This window comes from Sparus aurata, chromosome 5 (assembly GCF_900880675.1).
Source record: "Sparus aurata chromosome 5, fSpaAur1.1, whole genome shotgun sequence".
Taxonomy (NCBI): Eukaryota; Metazoa; Chordata; class Actinopteri; order Spariformes; family Sparidae; genus Sparus; species Sparus aurata.
This window is the reverse complement of record NC_044191.1, coordinates 20,035,991-20,055,726: the sequence shown is the minus strand read 5'-3', so window position 1 is coordinate 20,055,726 and position 19,736 is coordinate 20,035,991. Positions and strand designations below refer to the sequence as shown.

The window sequence follows — 19,736 nt, the reverse complement described above, 5'->3', positions numbered from 1 at the left end:
TGTCTTTTCCTGGTTAAAAGGCTGCATTACAGTAAAGGGATGCCATTTTCTGAATTTCCAGACTGATCTCCTTGTTCTTGTTATACTTGCCTTTACCAACTCAGGCATTATATTCACATTACTGATGATGATTTATCAAAAGTTGTGTTGCATTAATATTTTGTGAAAGAACCAGTATTCATCACTACAATATTTGCGCAATATTGGTTTTTAATTTTATATTGATATCTAATTTTGATGTCCAGTCCTGTCTCTTAGAAATTATCTTCAGGAGATTTCAAAATATTAAGATAAATATCATGTGTGCAATATCGCCAACAAATTTTAATATTATTTCCAGGTCAAACCACCCAGCCCTGTTTTATTTATAGTGTAGTCATCGGTTTCTTTTTTATGTTATAATTTACATTGTTTACACAGATATTCTGGTCAATGCACTTTTGTCAATGCTGTGTGAATAGTTCCAACAAGATCCAAGATCAGGAGCAGAAAACGATTTGGTTTTATGTTCCTCACCTTTCAGATGTCATTAATTAGAAGCACTAAATGTAAATCACATGAAATGTGACTGGGCTCATTTACATCTAGTCTTGTTAATTAACCCAGTAAATAAACACTATTCGGCTCCTGATAGTAAGTTTGCCGCAGGCTTACTGTAGTGAATCTTATTAAATTCAAGTCACATTTATTTGATTTAATTTATTGAATCAATGTCACATTCATGTTGCCTTAGTGGGCTTTACAATCCTTACATGGAGTGTCATCCTCTCTCCTTAAACCCTTGATTCAAGTGATTCAATTGACCAAAAAAACTTTTAACAGGGAAAAAAAAAGATGGAAAATGATTTATGCTAAGTCAATAGTTAGGTAGTTGAGTGTCTGCGGACAAAAATCACTTTTAGTCATTGTGATGTGTTCAGCACTGTTGTTTCTAGTCAACCTTTATCGATGGCCATTAAGCCAATTGAACAGTTTGTATTGGCAGAGATTGTGGCTTCTGGTGAATCAGTAAATTCTTCCATTTTGTGTGTTCTTCTTCACTTTCTTTTTCCACCATCAAACTAACCACAACTATGCAATGCAAAGAGAAAACAAAAGGAAAGGAAATAGAAGAAAAGAATATGAAAAGCCAAACTTTTCAGTGCCCATGGCAACTTTTTAGTGGACATCTTCTTTATTTATATTCTGAGTGTATGACTAGACAGATTCACAGTAGTGTATTGAAAATGGTTTGTATTGTTTGTCTGTTCTTGACGTTTTTAGGACCAGAAACAAAAACTACCGACTTAGTATTTCCTCTTATATGGGTGCAGAGTGTACCTGCATGTGTTAAGAGAAGATAGGTGTTGACAAAATGCATTTCATCAGTCATTCTTTGATATCAGCTAGGTGTGTCAGTATTCTGACAGGCAGAAGGATTATATGTGATACAGTGATTTATGTTTGCTTTGACTTTATTGGCTTAGAAAAAAAGTATTGGTTTTTATTTAGAGGCAATCTCGAATTTCTGTTTCATCTGTTGACACCAGGACCTTCAGGCTCAGGACCGTGCACACCGCATTGGTCAACAGAATGAGGTGCGTGTGCTTCGTCTCTGCACCGTCAACAGCGTGGAGGAGAAAATCCTGGCAGCTGCCAAATACAAACTTAATGTGGATCAAAAGGTCATCCAGGCTGGCATGTTCGACCAGAAGTCCTCGGGCCATGAGCGCCGTGTCTTTCTTCAGGCCATTTTAGAGCATGAGGAGCAGAATGAGGTAAGATCTAAATTTTTAAGTTCATCAGCTCAGGACTAAGATGAGGTACTTTTGCTTGATCAGGCATTTTCTATAATGAATGAAGAAATGAAAAGAAACAGCTCCTTAGATATAATCAGCCATTGTTTCAAACAATATTTCTTGGATTTGTAATACAATTCAGCATAGTTAGTATTTTATAGAATCTGTGTGCCATACTTAACTGATTTGTTTTGCAGTGAGTATTTGTGCCCTCTGATTTGTTGAAACAGTTAAAGCTCAGACTAGTCTTCTCTTTTAATATGTTTCCAAATGTAACTCCAGGAAGAAGATGAAGTACCCGATGATGAAACCCTTAACCAGATGATAGCCAGAAATGAAGATGAATTTGAGCTCTTCATGGTAAGCAAAGCAAACATAAGATCTCATTGGCGTTTAATTTTCAGACTAAAACTAAAATATAAATTTACCCAGAGAGCTAAAGCTGACAGCTGGTTCTCTTACCCCAAGATAATTATAAGTTGCCAATCACGGCAACACCGCTATTCAATGTCGCCATTTGTTCAGTTGTTGAAGCTGCCAATTAAATGCAAAATGCTCATACTTTTGGCACTTCAGAGGTTCCTGGTGGTGTCGGCTAATTTCAATGATGACTGGGTGCAATATATCAGATATTCATACGCGTCTGGAAGCAAGCTGCATAATATAGTTGCCTATACAAGCATGTAGACGATTTGCTGAAGTATTTTAATGCTGCTGGACTGTGAATTTCTCTGTGAAGGACTTTTCCTTTTTGCGCTGCATGAATGTGAGACAGAGCCACATGTTTGTGTGTGAAATGAATCATAGCGCATCACTATTCTCCTTGATAGCTAGACAATCGTATGACGGTGAGACGGCGCCTGAATTTCAACGACAGAGGTGTTTGTAAAAATGCAGCCCGAGATTTTACCCAAGGAGTTTTAAATGTGGACATAAAGTTTTTTTTGCATGCTATGTGCATAAAAAGGAAGAATAAATAAGTGAATATATTTAAAGCAATCTATTTTTAAAGCATTATATTGGTTTGAAAGGAAATGGAAAATGTGTTTTTGATGCTAAATTGTAGGACAGTACCTATCACTTACTCACAAAGGGACAGCAATAAATTCAGCTGATGGGTTTCATTTGTGGTATAATATAAAGGAACCAGGAATCATGTCTCTGTTTGCTGTTCCAACCGGATGATGTTTTTCCCCTTTTGCAGCGCATGGACATGGACAGACGCCGTGAGCACGCCAGGAACCCAAAGCGTAAGCCTCGTCTTATGGAGGAGGACGAGTTGCCGTCTTGGATCATCAAAGATGATGCTGAGGTAGAACGGCTAACGTATGAAGAGGAGGAGGAGAAGATGTTCGGCCGAGGATCGCGCTGCCGACGGGATGTGGACTATAGTGACGCGCTGACCGAAAAACAGTGGCTACGGGTAAAGTCTTAAGTATATATTTCTGTATATGATATTTCGTTTTTCAGAAATTTTAAGTACATATGCTGTTTAAATGATAGCAACATGATATGCATTTATTAATTTTAGGGCTGCAGCTATCAAATATTTTTAGAATTGAGTATTCTACAGATTATCCCATTGATTAATAGAGTAATCTAATAAAAATTATTTTGCATTATTAAACAACAATACCAAATGATGCATAACGAAAATGACAGGCCTGTTAAATAGACCAAGCAATTGGCTTTTATTCCTGAAAAAAAACATACAGGTATTTATTCCAACTATTTCTAACACCAGGAGATTGTGTGCACGCGTTCGTGAGAGAGAGTGAGAGAGACGAATGTGTGTGTGTGTGTGTGAAGGAGTTATTTGGTGTGGGCTATTACTCTCTTGCAATTTAACACAGATTAGTTTCCACATCTTAACATGATATCTAGTTATACCGACATCCGGCTACAGCCTCTGAAAATACCATACGTTCTAACTAGCGATGGTAGGCTACGTTAAATTAGCTTACATCAATGTGTGCATTAGCTTGTGTCGGCGACACTTGGTTAGCTGGTGTTTTAAGTGTGAAATGATCCCAATCTTTGGACATTCGCTGTCTTTTACGGACAGTTTATTGGCTCTCTCCCATCATGTTGACTCAATTCTGAACGCAGCGGTGTGTGTCCATAATAACAGTCCGTGTGGAAAAATGATCCCTGTGCTAAGCAGGCCACATAAGACGGGTGAAAGGAATTAAACGAAGCTTCGAGGCAGAGGTTTTGCTTTGACCATTTTTTGTATTTGAGTTACTCTAGTAATTGTTTCATTTCTAATTCATTTTGAATATATTGTTGTTATATTTTAATCCTAATAGTGATGAAACAGCAAACATGAATAGTGCACAGGGCCTTGGAACTGGCAAAAAAAGTTGGGTTTTTTTCCACTCTGCAGTTAATTATAGCAATCCTGTGTTATGTCCTGACTGATTTGACTTGAATAAACTCAATTAAAGATATAAGACTGCCTTGAGCGAACTGCAGCCATAACCTGTAGATTGATTTCTTTTGTCTGAAACAAAAAAAGCTTTTTCTTTTGTATGCTCACACACTCCTTCCGAAAAAGAAGTGCCGCACAAGTAGCTTGTTTGTTTTTCTTCCTTTCAATCTTAGAAAATTAACAATTTTGTGGTCTAACTCACCCTGTCTGTGCCTCTCAGTCTCAAGGCCATTTGTTCCAACTCGAGACATACGTCTTAAAAGTCACAAATATGTGGTTTCATTAAAAAAAACAAAAAAAACAGGAATAACGTCATCCGTTGTAAGCAAATCAGACCTTAACCATGACTCGATTTAAAGCCAAAGTTTATTTTACAGCGACTGGGTTCCTTTAGCCAAAAGGAACCCAGTCACCCAAACCAAATATACTCCGACACTCTCCCCAGGAGATACATGTCAGGCCTGGCAGATCCATTTTATTGACTGTGGCTCAGGTGTTAAGGGAGACAAGAATAGAACAGAGAGAAACTTTAAGACTGGTGTGTGTGGGATGTCTAAGCTCAAGTTCAGAGAAGAATATGCAGAGACCTGTTGGCACTCTTGAAGAAAGTTAAGTTAACTTTTGGAGAGTAAGTACAGGAACCAACAGCAGCCCAAATACTGGAATCAGTGAAAGTATTCTCTGCTACCAAGTCAGAATTTGCACATGTATTGACAGGGATCCCACAGTTCTACATCATATAGTGGTTAAGTATTAATCTTGTCTTTGCTCTGGCTTTTTTTGACTCCAGGCCATTGAGGATGGAAACTTGGAAGAGATGGAGGAGGAGATCCGGCTGAAAAAGCGCAAGCGCAAAAGACGTCAGGACAAGGACTCGTCGAGCAGAGATGAGGGGAGCTCCAAGACCAAGAAGAGACGTGGGCGTCCACCAGCTGAGAAACTCTCACCGAACCCCCCCAAGCTCACCAAGCAAATGAACACCATCATCGATACAGTCATTAATTACAGAGATGGGTAAGAAGATTGATTCACTTATGAGTTACTGCAGTGCATTAATCAGCCTGTCATAGTGCTGAGGGGTTTACTAAGGGGTTAATTTTATTTTTTGTTGCACTTACCAGTAGCATGTAACATATACATATTTCCATGATCATTTTTAGTCAACACAGAAGTTCTGTTGCACTTGCAAAATGTTTTCAGGGCAGTTAAAGAGTTCTTTTGTTTGTTAAGTCCACCTTAACCCACTTGGTGGATCTCATCCACACCTGAGGTATATGCGGTATTGTTAAATTAAGAAAGACCTCTCTATAACTCAGAACATTTCTACAGCAACTTAGCATTCTAAAAATGAAAAATAATAATAATAAATAATAATAATAAAATAAAGTTGAATATTTCAGCAAAAACTGAACATTATCATTTTTATTAAGGTAGGAATTACAGCTCTGTCGTATTACCCTGGATTAGTTTAATTAAGGTGCATCTAATAAACTTGCACGCGAGTAGATTTCTGGCAACATCTCCACCATCTGCTGTGGAAGGACACAAAATTTCCGGTTACAGTGAGTGCACCGTCACTTTGACTTCACAGGACAGCATTTAACTATGCTTTATTTTTCTGAATGAACAGATACATGGAGGTTTTAACAGCAGCATAATTGCTCATGCTTGACACATTTAAATGCAACACCAGCATCTTGATAGACCTCAAATCAGTGAGGCAGTGCTTGAGAGCACGACACAAAAATGTGTGGCCGGTTTCATTTATAGACATAGATTATAATCAATACATGCAGTGGCTTTAGTTAAAGTGGAACTTTTTGTCCTGTTATCTTTTAGAAAGATACTTTGTATTTGATAGAGTAGTAAACGTTATAACTCTGCTCTCATGAGGGCCCATTCAGTCCTTGTTGTGGTACGTCTCTAAAACATGTGCTTTTTTGTGCAAAAAGTATATAATTTGCGAGAGTTTGTTTGGTTATTCAGTGGAAAGTCCCGATTTCCCTGGTCAGCAGGGTAAAAATGAGCAGACATGAAGTCATGTCTAAGGAACATTATGTGTGATAAACTTTTTTTCTTCTTCAGTCCAACGTCCCTGAGAGTTGGTGTGTGAGTGTATTTCTGTGTGTGTGTGCATGTGGTCGGTTCTGTGGTGTCTGCATTGTGTGCCATGTTCAAAATCATAAGAATGCGAGTGTCTGTCTCGGTAATATTCACCCGTGCATGAAAGAACATGTGCATTTGTGTTGCCATTACTCAAATATGCACTGGCTGACTACTACACCGGAGCATTTCCAGGAAACTGCTACCTGCCTTTCCAGAAGTCAAATTCTTTCCTCTCCCAGTCGATGGTTGTTCATCCCAGAGCATCTCAATCATAGCCTTGGCACTCCTCTCACTTGACTAGACTGGGACAGACTCAAGAATTTCCATTCCAGGACTTTAGTACTCCTATGTAGCAAAGCTTTTTCTCCATGAAACAAATTATATCGCTTCATTACAACAGTGTAGGCTCCATTTCCTCCATCAACTAGATTAAGGTGTCACTTTGTAGAGAAGCTCCAATAAGCATGGCAACAGAGATCACTGTGATTTCAAACACAGCATGTCTTTTGCAGGTTGTTTTGAAGTTACCACATTCTGTCACAAGACATTTGAAGCATTCGTGATCCCATTTCCATTCATTCCAGTGTCTTTCACAGATGTCAACAATTGTGTCTGTTTCCAGAGGTCCCCATTGCCATAACGTTAGCTTGGAGGCATCACACTTAATAGATCAAAGATGTAAAATCCTATTTTCAACATACCATCCACCTTTGTGGTTTCTGCACAGTTTACACAGTGGATTTGAGCTCAGAGGAACCACAGTGGGTTGATTGTACAATATCCAAGTCATCTGAGATGAGCAGCCTGGAAATCAGGCTCAAAATACTCTGCTGCTGCAGTTTCAACTTTAAGGTGGAACTTTATTCTTAAAACAAATTTTTGGGGTTGTGTTTTTTAAAGATAAATCCACTAATTTATATTTTAATACAATGATTAATATAATGAACTAAATTAATCTGATCTAATAATTTTAATATACAAATTATGATTTACATTGTAGCGGATTTTTCTCACACAGCAGCTTTGGTGTGACAGCGGTTAATTTGCTCTTTCTCTCCATTCATCTCTTTATATTACTGAATGTGAATCTTTTATGTTAATTATGCTGTAAAACAACACATTTAGGAATGTTTCTGTGTATTATCATTACAGAAAGTCAGTGGTGTGACTCTGTGTATTCTTTAGTTTAATCTTTTCAATCGAAAGGATTTAAGGGGCTTAAGAATCTTCTGGTCGAAGGTCTGTTTCTCTTGCCCTTTGTTTCTTATTAAGCTGCAGTCAGGCACAGAAGCAGCAACCAAATCCTTAATGCTCTCTGTATGACCTGACAGTTCTGTTGAAATGTACAAAATAAACACGAGGGTTATGCTGATAAAGTTTCAAAACGCAACAGTGAGGAGTGCCCGTTGGCAGAATGTAACTGCCACTAAAGCAATCGAATATTAATAATACAAAGCAGATGCATCAGAGACCTTGATGTCTGCAGTAATGCAGAAAAGCAGTAATTGGAATTACATGACATGAACATTAAAAACTGTTCACAAGGCTGATGTAAAAAACAAACACCCCTCTAACTTCCTTCTTTTCTTACATTCCCACACTCTGGGGAGATGAGTCGAGAGAAATGGCAGCTTAAGTAAAGACCTGCAAACCTTTATCTCTGCTGCAGGAAGACAATGATTCATGGGTACCGTGATTTCTAAATCCTTGTTAAGGTGAGCTCATTCCTGCAGTTGTGACCATATAAGTAGAGCATACGGTCCTGGAATAACCCTGAAATTAGGGTGCATCATACTTGTTTGGTTTGTGGTGGGCTGAGTAATACACAAACAAAATGCTCCAAAAAATTAAGGGAATACTTACTCATTGCAATATAACACCAAGTCAGTTAAACTTCAGGGATATCAATCTGTCCATTTACGAAGCACAAGTGATTTTGACGGGTGCAATGGAGAGGCAAAACCAAGACAACCCACAAAAAGGGAATGGTTTTGCATGCGGTGGCCACAGAGGATTGCTCTCTCCTTGTCCTTCCTTCTGATTCTTCTCTCGTTTTGTGTTCTGCTAGTGTCCTTGTCACAACTGGTAGCATGAGGCGGTACTTGCAGCCAAATCAGATTGCATAGGTAGTCCAGCTTCTCCAAGATCGGTCAAAAGAAGGTTTGCTGTGTCTCCCAGCACAGTCTCAACAGCATGGAGGAGATACCAGGAGACCGGCCATTAGACAAGGAGAGCTGGACAGGGCCGTAGAAGGGCATTAACCCAACAGCAGGACTGGCATCTGCTCCTTTGTGCGAAGAGGACTGCCAGAGCCCTACAAAACAACCTCTGGCAGGCGATTGGTGTGTGTGTGTGACTGAACAAACTGTCAGAAACAGGTTCTATAAGGGCAAGACGTCCTCTAGTGGGACTTGTGCTCACTGCCCAGCACCCTGCAGTTCGATTGGCAGGTCCACCATTGGGGCCCTGTTCTCTTCACAGATGAGCAGCTTCACACTTAATGTGACAGGTATGAAAGAGACTAGAGATGTCTTGGTGAGCATTATGCTGCCTGTAATATCATCCAGTATGACCGATTTGGTGGTATGGCAGTAATTGCCTGGGGAGACATATCCTTGGAGGATCGCACAGACCTGCACATCATAGCAAATGGACCCTGACTGCTGTCAGATACAGGGATGAAAACCTCAGAGGAATTGTCAGACCTTGGCTGGCCATTGACCTGGTCCCCTTGCTCCCCTGACCTAAATCCAATTGAACCAACCAATGGGACGTTATGTACTGGTGCATCTGACACCACCAAGTACAGCCATAGACTTTCCAAAAGCTCACTGATGCCTTGATCCAGGTCTGGGAGGAGCTCCCCCAGGACACCATCTGCCGCCTCATCAGTAGCATGTCCAGACGTTGTCGGGAGTGCATACAGGCATGCAGGCGCCTTACACACTACTGAGCCACATTATGAGTGCCATGATAAAATTCACGCAACCTGGATCAGCCTGCAATTTAAATTTTTAACTTGGTTTAACTGGTATCTTGTGGACAATTTACATGCACTGATTACCTCTTTTTGTCGTACTAAGCTGTGTGGTACCGGCGTAGATGGTCAAACAAATGAGTTGTGTTTCCTCTCTTTGTGGCAACAGATGCAAGGCACTGTCGACACAGAACACGTGTTTGGTCAATATCATCCTTCTTGTAGACTAAATAATTCCAGATAACTGACGTTGCTTTTCTTTTTGGCCCAGAGTATGCGTTTTTCTCTTGTTCGTTGCTCAGACTATATATCATGCAGCTCTATAGGCTATGATGATATTAATAACACAAATACAGTAAAATAAGTGAATAAAATTAAGTTAATGATCAGGGCTTAATCAAAAGCCAGGCTGAAAAGGTAGATTTTAAATTTACATTTAAATATTTAAACACTTCAGCTACTCTCATCTCCTCAGGCAGACCCTTCCAGCTGCTCTGAGCATACAAGCTGAAGTTTGCCTCACTATAGTTTTTGTCCTATACTTTGGAACAACAAGCAGACTTGCCAGAGGAGCATTGGTGCATATGTATCTGGAATTTAACAAAACAGCTGACATCAACTCGAATATGTTTCATAATTGTATGACCGAAGCTGTTAGCTCTGTGTTTGTGTTTGAATGCAACATTCTACTCGTAAGAGCTTTTTTGACACTACTTTCTTTTCTCTCCTGTTGCCATATTGCAATTCATTCCATGTACTCATTTGCCTGGTGTTTACCTCACTAGCTTCAAAACAGTCAACCTGGCCCCAAGCATAAACACTTTATTATTGATTGTGCTGCATTATTCAAATGCATAAAAACAGATAAAACATAGCACGGTCCGCAAGGCCAAATCACAATTAACACACCAAGGAAAGGTTTTGCACTTAAATCATGACTTACAGTTTTATAATATTATATATAGAGTGTGTGTCTTATTGGTCCTGCTTCAGAGCTGATAGCTGAGGATACATACTGCAATTAGGACTGTCCTTGTCACCTCTTGCCATTTAAAGCCACTGTTAGAAAATTTGCCCCTAAGTGGCTGTATCATAAAGACACTGTGGCAGACAGCAGTTCACGCTACTACCTATAAATTCTCTGCCACTGATTTTAATTTTTTATATTTTATATACATTTTTTACTCCATTGTTTGAATTGGCATATATTATTCTTGTTTTGCAGTATTTTCAGGGTAGTTAATTGGAGGCTGAGCCTCAGGATTTGGAAAGGTCAAGCAAGTGCAGGGTTTTCAGTTCTGCGCCTCTCCCAACCACAGGTGGAATTGTCCTTAAAACAAAGCATTAAACCCCAGTTGCTCCCAAGTTTCAGCCAAGTACATCGCATAGCAACTCCACTGCAGTCAGTGTGTGTAACCTATTTCGGACTTATTCCAGTATTAATACTGATGTTTTCAGGACCTGAATGGGGATCACATATTAGTTCTAATGAGGCTGATTGGCATTTCTGAGGTCATATGAATTGAAGAGAGATTAAAACTGGAAGTCAGATTCTGTTGGATAGAATATCTAATGTTATTTTCCGCTGAAACTGAAACAGCTCAGATTTTTCAAGAAGACAGCAAGACACCATTTCATTTTCATTTCAACTCGTTCTAGAATGTTGTATATCGATGTTTTTTCTTCTTTTGTTGTAGATAAAAATTAAGGCAACCCATATGTTTTACATTTAAAGGCTTATAATTTGAATATTTTAGTCATTAGTATGTACGAATTCCAAACACACCAGTTTTGGGGGAGTTAAAAGGAAAGTTTTGCCTAATGATCTGCCTGTAAACAGGGTCAAGTTTGAATTTAATTACTACATGAAATTATTCTGTGTTACCAGGTCAGGAAGACAATTAAGTGAGGTCTTCGTTCAGTTACCATCCAGGAAGGAGCTCCCAGAATATTATGAGCTAATCAGAAAACCCGTGGACTTCAAAAAGATCAAGGTATGTCAACTACGATGACCCAGCAATTAATGTGAATTAGCGATAAGATGGCTATGATGTTGAAAGTCAGTGGAATAATAAAGGTGAAGAGTACAGCCAACATTCTAATAATAAATGTTCTGCTATAGCAACTATTAATTCATATAGCATTACAGCTTGAAGATTTTAAAGATAAATGTCATCTGTAAAAGAAATGATAAAGATGATAAATCTTGGTCATTAAAATGAATAAGCTAAATACTTTTTGAGCTGTTGACTTGAAAAGAACAATTTGAATATGTCAGCCTGGGCTTTTGTATATTTTCTGCCAATTTATGGATCAACCAATGAATCAAGGAATCAGACTACCTGGTAAAAGCAATTATCATAAGTTTGCAACCCTAATTAAATGTGAGTGTCTTTTAGAACATTTTTATAAAGAAAGTAAGTTGAATATCTCATTAGTCGTAGGCTCACGGAACCTGAGAGCGATGAGTGTCAAACTGTGGCTCCATGCTGCTTTTTTATGTCAACAGGAACGTGTGAGAAACCATAAATACAGGAGTGTGGGCGACCTGGAGAAGGATGTGATGCTGCTTTGTCACAATGCCCAGACCTTCAACTTGGAGGGATCCCAGGTAAGAAACTTCTCCATGTTTAATGCAGTGTTTAATCAGTGTGGAATGGAGAGCAAGATGTCTGCAAGTTCTTCACTTTAACATGATGTTAAAAAAAAAAGTTGGACTATTGCGTTAGTCTGACTGAAATTGTATGAAATCAAATTCCTCAAAGTCAGTCTAACACACCCAGATAATGTGGTTGGAAAGTCGATTTATCCTTTCATGTACACGCCTTAGTCGGACCTGAACTGGCTTGGTGTTCTGCACATGCACTGTTTGCTTTGCAGCCTGTAACTTATTTGGCAGCTGAAACGGTGCATATTGCCACCAACCAACGTGTAGTCGGACATACTTTGTCAATAAATCGAATCTCCCCTGGTGCATGTATAGTGGGGCAATGGCTGAACTCCAAATAAGTGACCTAACTGAGCTATGACCGTAGCATAGTGACTGTCATGCAGTTCTGAAACACTGAGTTAAGTCAGTTATCCTTTATCTGAGGACAAACTCCAGACAAAGATTAAGACGTGTTTCCTGCTAAATGTAACTTTAAAGTTTTGGATTGTGTGAGAATACATTTGTGAGCATCACCTCTGGGTCTGGGTAAGACTCATACCAATAAACAACAACCTTGTTTGTTGCATGCAATGTCACTATGGCCTTTATTCATTTTCACTCAACCAGAGGCTTTTAATCACTTTGACTAACTCTTATTTTATAAAACTAGACCTAGTCATTAGTTAATTATACACATGATTGTTTATTGTAGCCTTCCTCTCAAGTGGCTTATTTTGCCAGTCCCATGTTCCATTGCTCAATGTTTGACAGCAATATGTTCTCCCTCTGTTCTTTGTTATTTTTTGGGAAGGCTTGGCTTTGTCCTTGAACATTTCCAATGGTTAATTTTTTTTAATGCATTATACCAACCCACAGAAAGAGATCAAAGCAAAAAGGGTTTCTTTAGACACTTTTTAGGTGCCAATTTGCTAAGCACTTAGTTTTTAGCCCCCTACCTGCCAATTTAAATTCTCTCCATTAACACAAAATTTCTGCTCTATTTTGATCCCTACCCTTGCCCACCTTTTTTCTAGCATTTATGCATGCTTGTCAAGGAACCGTTTTTACCATCCTTCGTATTCATTCAGTCTTCTTTTTTTTCCCTACCACAGATATATGAGGATTCCATTGTCCTTCAGTCTGTGTTTAAGAGTGCCCGGCAGAAGATAGTCAAGGACGAAGAGAGTGACGATGAAAGCGATGAGGATGATGAGGACGACGATGAGTCCGAGACTGAGGGTATGACACAACACACAACCAGAGGCGTTATCTCATTTTTCATTCTACATTTGTAAACCCAGGCAGTGCTGCTGTGGTTTGAGATTCACTTTTGTTCCGGTGCCATTTATCTATTATCTTTATCTATTTATGTGACTTGTCAGTTAATTGCAAACAGGTGCTTGTAAGTATCTCTTCCTCCTAGCCCACATGTAGGTAGAAAGTTAGATGGGCATCTGTTTTGTTTTCTGTCCAAGCAGTACCTTTTATGTAAGATGTGTCGGTTGTGACCTTAAATCCATCCTACTCTTTTGTTTTTCCCTCTCTCTTCATTCAGCTAAGTCTGTGCGTGTTAAGATCAAGCTCAGTAAGGAGGCACGTAGCCATGACAAAGGCAAGAAGAGACAAAGCCGAGGAAAGGCCAAGCCGGTGGTCAGCGACGACGACAGCGACGAAGACCAGGATGACAATGTAGGTCGTTCCCCCACGCTGCATTTCACTGTATCGTTATCACACCTATCAGCACAAATAACTCACAGTTCACTCACAGATCACAGTAGCTTTTTTTCCCATTGTTTTTGTTATCAAACATGAGAAGTTGCACACAGAGCTGTTATTTAGCGAACAAAGCAGATCTCAGTTCTGGTCGTCATGAGTTTAATCAGTCGTCTAATCAGAGGCTGTTTCACACCTGGGATTCCAGGAGCAGGCATGTAATTGCTGTTTTATTGTTGTAATCGTTGTAAATATTTGTTAAATCTTTGTGTCACTAACTTAGCTTTGTCAGCTGCCTGATCGGTACTGCACTGTGCTACTCTCAACAGAGATGAGAAAGAAGCAAGATGTCTCTCTCCTTAGCAACTTCCATCATCAGCAAAAAACGAGTCGAGAACTTACATGACCAGGCCGTGTCTTTCTTCAATAATATTCCATACCGCAACAGTTTACATACTTTCCTAAGCGTTTTGATACCATCAATGGAAGGTCTGCCTTAGTTTATAACTGAGATGTGAGATTATTCTTTGCAGTCACTGTTTTTACCTTTGAACCACCAAAATAGAAGCAACCCAAATCGACCAGTCACAGTTATTTGGGTCCCGACATGGGATCACTGTAGCTGCCATTTACTCCAACATGTAGTTACTTTTTCAAGGAGGTGCACATCATTTACAGAGTAGTATATGCAGCGAAGACCAGATGTAGCCATCATAAATACAGCCCCAAATAAAATCTGCAGCAGGGAACTCCAGCAAAACAATGCTCAACTTTCGCTGCAACACACAACATAAAGGTCTCTGTGGAACTTGTTGTCTACACTAATGTTAGCTACTGTTGCTCTCTGTAAGTGGAGTGGAGAGAAGCAGTGAAAGACACTCGAGAACGGGCAAAAGTCACATCCTTTGGACCCTCATGGAAAGGTTTGTGTAGTCAACAGAGAGAGATGATAGGGTCTCATCTTTAACTTCACATTACAATCCTGTCTGTGGGTGTCACAAACTGTTGTATAGTGGCAGTGTTTTGGCATCTTTAAACACTTAATCTGTTACTCCAACTGGACTTCCTGGATTGTAATTTATTGTCTAACTCTCACAACACGCTCCCAATCTATGCAGCCCTCTGCAGGTTTTTTTTTTCTTTTTTCTACTTGGGGTTGAATCCCTGCTAATGCAGAATAATGAGTCCAGTGTAAGAGCACGACAAAAACATTTTCATTAAAAGCAGCAGTATGCACCCGCCTTAATATTAAATCTGTACAGATCAGAGGTTGATTTCCCATCCATTAGATTTTGGTAAATTCAACATAAGTGGGCAGCTTGAGGCAACCTTTAATCATGTCAAGGGTGATACTGAACTGCAGGGTATTTGAGGTTAATATAAACAGCTCAGCCAAAGTTAGACCCTCAGGAGAGCATGGCCAAAAGCCATGTCACTCTGTGAATACAAATGTAGGGAGTGATTTCCTCACCTGCCTGTCGGTCCTGGTGGCAACGTACTTGTAAACTTTTTGCAGAGGAGAGGAGTGGATGTAAAGAAAGGGCACTGCAGACCTCCTTCCCTCTGGAGATCTGTATTTCTTTCTTCTGTGTTTGATGTATTCTGCCTGTGTTGACCTACACCACTTCTTGTTGATGCTCTCCACAGACAATAAACCTTTCCTCCTCTGCGTCTTTGCCTTTATATCGCCCTCTCTTTTAATGCTTTGCCCTTTTTTTTGCAGGATCAGTCAGAAAAGAGCAAGAGTGATGATGACTGAGCACAAGGATATTGTTTATAGCACTTACAAACAAAAGGACAATATCTTCTATTATCTTTGTTCAGGTTCATTGTCTGTATTTTTTAATTTTTTTTATTTTACTTTATTGTCTGAAATGTGTTGTTCCTCCTCCCACCAGCTTTGAAATGTATTACTAATAATCAATAAGCTACAGCAAATACCAATCAGCTATTTCCTGTTTTTAAGACACTTTTGTAGTATATTTTTTAACTCTGCGCTTTAAAGATTTAAATTCTGTTTGGGAAAAAAAATTAACAAAAAAAGAGGTCATGTTACATGCGCTTTTGCTTTATTTGTACTTGCTTGCTTGCACTTTTAGAAAATGAAACATTGATATCCACATTTTTAAAAACGTATATATATATATATATATATGTGTGTGTGCATATATGTATATATATATATATATATATTTGTGTGTGTGTGTGTGTGTGTGTTGCCAAGGACTTCCAAGTTAATTTGGAAAGCCAGTGGTGATTAAAACAAGGCAATCAATCAACTTTTACACCTTCATCTTGTGCAGTGCCAAATGTTGCAACATGGAGAAACTGATTGTTTGTTAAACCCCTCATGTGACCAGTGATTGTCCAGTCATAGCTTAGTAAGTGTAACTAGGCACAGCTTTAGATTTCTCCACATGTTGAAGTGGTGTGTATAAGGCTGTAGTGAGAGACAGATGCATTGGCTTTTCTTTTTTTTTTTCAGCTTTTCCAAAAGTAAAAATTAAAAAAGAAAAAGCTAAAAGTTTGAGGAGTGGTTTAAAACGTGTGCTTATCTGCTCTTACATAAGCTGCAAACATTTGAAAGTCCTATGCAAATAAATGGAAATGTGTTTTTATCACATATATTAATAATACGTACAGTAGCAATCAAGCATTTCTTCCAAGGACAAGAAGCTGAACATTAACTGCAGTATGTTAATTAAATACTGCGGTCATTAGCAAGTCGAGCTAACTGTCTTACAGAAGTAATATCCAAAGCCAAGAAACCCATATGTAACTAACTAGGTTACATTATTTTATGGGTAAACTGGATGTATCAATATAATTCCCTGCTGAGTAGAAGCTGGTCCAAGATGCCATCAGAGTTGAGGCTAACGCCCTGCTTTTCGGTGTCTGAAACAATGGACCCCATTATTTCAAAACTTAACAAGATTTTGGACAGTAATACTGCCATAGTACTCACTGACAACTGCTCCATGGAAAACTTGACAGATGTAGCATCAGTAACTCTGAAGGGTGGGGCTTAGCCAACAGTCACTTGAGAGAAAACACGGTTTTGAGAGGAGAAACAATTTATTGAGTCATCAGAACAAAATGTCAATTGTTGCTCATTGACTGAGAAATGTATTGAAAATTGCCATGAATGCTAGCTGCATTTTTAAACTGCTTTTTTAAGAGAACTGTAACCTTACATTATGTACGCGGCACATCATTTAGGTAGGTCCATGTGTTTCATGTTTTCTTTCTTTTAACGCGTTGGTGATGTTGTGTATCAGAGCAGAAGCTTTGAACTCTGTGTGAACTTGATTTTCTCACTCAGCAAAGGAGTGTTTGGGGTATTTTGATTGAGAAGCTGTCCTTCAGCGCAGCATTTGATTTTTGCCACCATAGTGATGTGAACACACCTTGTCTTTTGGATTAAAACAGGCATTTATCATAGCAGAAAATGTAGCTTTTTGAAACATCTGCATGTTGCACCATGCGATCATAAAACGGATTGTAAAGAACAAAGTAAAATGTTGCTGGATTTTTGCAGACTATTAAAGACAGTAGACTGACGGAGAATATTATAAATACATGAAAAAAAAAACTGTCATGGGATTAAAAATCAGATTTGAATGACATTGAATATAACTATATTTTGAACAGTGTATTGAGTTATACATTTGGATTGAGGTGTGTTCCTCTATGTGCGTGTTCCTGTATTAGTTTAAAGTCCTCATTTTCTTGGTTTATATGTCTGTAGCATGAACTCTTTTGGCAATATTACTGTGTACATGCAGATATATAATTTTCGTCTGTGTAAAATGTGCTTGCCGACTCTCCATAAGTGTGACTTAATCTTTGCTTTCTTTGCACAGTGTCTTTGTGGTTGTATATCATTGCCAAGGGCAAATAAAATCACACCGATTTTCAGCACAACAAAATGTTTTCTGATTTATTTATCTCGTGTGCTTGGAACCACTTCTACCATCTGTTAGTGTAACTGACTTTGTAATGCACACTTCTTGAAAAAAGAGATTTCTGCACACCTTATTCAAACTGAAAATACCTACATTTAATTTAATTGTTCTCTTACATCTAGTCATTAGAAATCTATGCAGCTTCTGCTGCATTTTAATCAAATTTAGAAACAGTATATTTGAAAAGAGTCTTAATGCAATGACAGATTAAGTTGATTTAATTCATTAACGATTTTAGATAAACTTAAATAAAGCCTGTGTTGCTCATGTGTAGCAAATGGCAGCTAGTAGTTCCTGTTTTAAGTCAATCTAGCTCTCTTTTACTCTCTTCAGTCACACATGTTCAACCTCTGTCCGTCGACACAACTGGCTCGACAGTATTGAGAAGATTGTTTGAGCTGCGAGCCTTAAGAACTTAAGAAAAATTATATCCTATGCACTGCAAACCTCACACAGATAACACATGTAAGCACTTCAATATATCACATCGTAACTTTTTAAAGAATGTTTGCATTTCTCTTTAATATTGTCAAAACTCTTCAAGGAGGCAGCACAGTAGCAATCAATGTGAAATAAACTCAACTCTTTCCTTGACATGCCTTTGTTTACTGTAGATTCTTAGCGTGCTTTATCTAGCATTAAAGGTGCAATATGTAAGAATTTAACTTGGAAATTAGCTTTACATAGATGATCACCAGAATGTGAATCTCAAAACTGATCTCGGAAACACATCTCTTCATCATTCATTTGTTCTTTATTTCCGTCTCTGGTGAGTATTACAGCCTAAGAGTGCTTATAGCATGGCTTCAGTTTGTTTGTTTGGGCTGTTTTCTCCTGACCTTAGGCAATCCACTGTGTATTCCTTACGCTATGTTTGTTTACTCTTCTTCATACTGTACCTTCTGCCATTTCTGAGAGGTTAGAAAAGGAGTCTGGCAAACAAAACCTGATGGAAGGAATCATTGGAAGAGAAAATTATCTCATCTGGGACTCAGCATGTTGCTGCTCTGCTCCGCGTCGAGGCTGTGTGTGATGTACCCTGTGGCTTACGTGAAAAAATACACCAAGGTCTTCTTGAACTTTCATGCTTTACTACTACTGCTTTTACTGTGTGACCTCATTTTATGATAAGCCTTTGGAGTCAGGATCACTTAAGATGTAAATTCCTCATTATCAAATCAGATTTTTTAAATATTCAAAAACTGGATGTTAATGTGCTCATACGGCTCATTCTGCCAACACCCAAGAGTCCTCCTCGTTAGCCCTGAACTTGTGAACGGTCAAATGGTTTTATTCAACTGATTAAGCATTTACCTCAGTGGTCACATGTTGCCATGCTGTCACTGTTACGGACGTGATAATTTCTTATTTATGTGTCCACAAAGTTCACAAGTTGGGAAAGTAAACTTGTGAACAACAGATTTCTTCAAAGGTTTTTGTGAGTCTTTCGAAATCCAGGAGCTTAAGTTAGAAAAAAAGATATTTTCTAAGATTTGATCCTTCTGTCTTGAATCAGCGTCTTCCTGTGAAACATTTGAGTATGTTTTGAAGACAATGAAAAGCAACTTTGTTTTCATTTGTAAACTGGATAGTTACACATTTTCAATCATCCACATTTTCTCTGTCCTTCATGTCCTATGTAACAATGTGGGTGAGGAGGCCTACAGTCATCTCCGGCACCGTGTCAATGTAATTCTTCAGACACTCATGCTGACTAAGCCACAGCTGCTGGTGAACAGTCCAATTAAATCCCTGAATGATTCAGTCAAATCCCTCAAAGAATGGCACTCTGCCCACAGATTGACTCCAAAATCCAACATAAAAGCTAAAGACGCTTTAACCGTCATTTTACTGTGGACTTTAAGTCAGCCTTCCATTTAGTGGGTGTTTACCATGGTAACACAATCATTTCATGCATTGTAATTAGACTAAATAGAAGAAAATAGATAAATGATTTAATGTTTAATTAGTGGAATTTCAGCCAGTACAGTACATACATTAAACTCTATAATCTATATTTTCCTCAAACAGGTTTTCCTCAATATAATTTCTTGGCAAGAGAAAAGGTCCTCACCTCACCCCTCACTTCTAAATGTGGAGGAAAAGCAGGGGTGGA

General features: G+C 38.7%; 1 protein-coding gene across 2 annotated transcripts in view; it reads left to right on the top strand.

Annotated features, from left to right (window-relative positions):
• Positions 1–17,584, top strand: part of smarca2 (SWI/SNF related BAF chromatin remodeling complex subunit ATPase 2) — a 51,634-nt gene extending 34,050 nt beyond the window's left edge. For both annotated transcript variants that reach the window (XM_030416908.1, XM_030416909.1), the window contains exons 26-34: positions 1,530–1,757; positions 2,061–2,138; positions 2,983–3,201; positions 5,000–5,223; positions 11,181–11,286; positions 11,802–11,903; positions 13,055–13,181; positions 13,498–13,631; positions 15,379–17,584. In XM_030416908.1, the coding sequence (XP_030272768.1) occupies positions 1,530–1,757; positions 2,061–2,138; positions 2,983–3,201; positions 5,000–5,223; positions 11,181–11,286; positions 11,802–11,903; positions 13,055–13,181; positions 13,498–13,631; positions 15,379–15,414 (1,254 nt within the window). In that variant the 3' untranslated portion in view covers positions 15,415–17,584. The remainder of the gene's footprint in view (positions 1–1,529; positions 1,758–2,060; positions 2,139–2,982; positions 3,202–4,999; positions 5,224–11,180; positions 11,287–11,801; positions 11,904–13,054; positions 13,182–13,497; positions 13,632–15,378) is intronic.
• Positions 17,585–19,736: the final 2,152 nt, after the last annotated feature.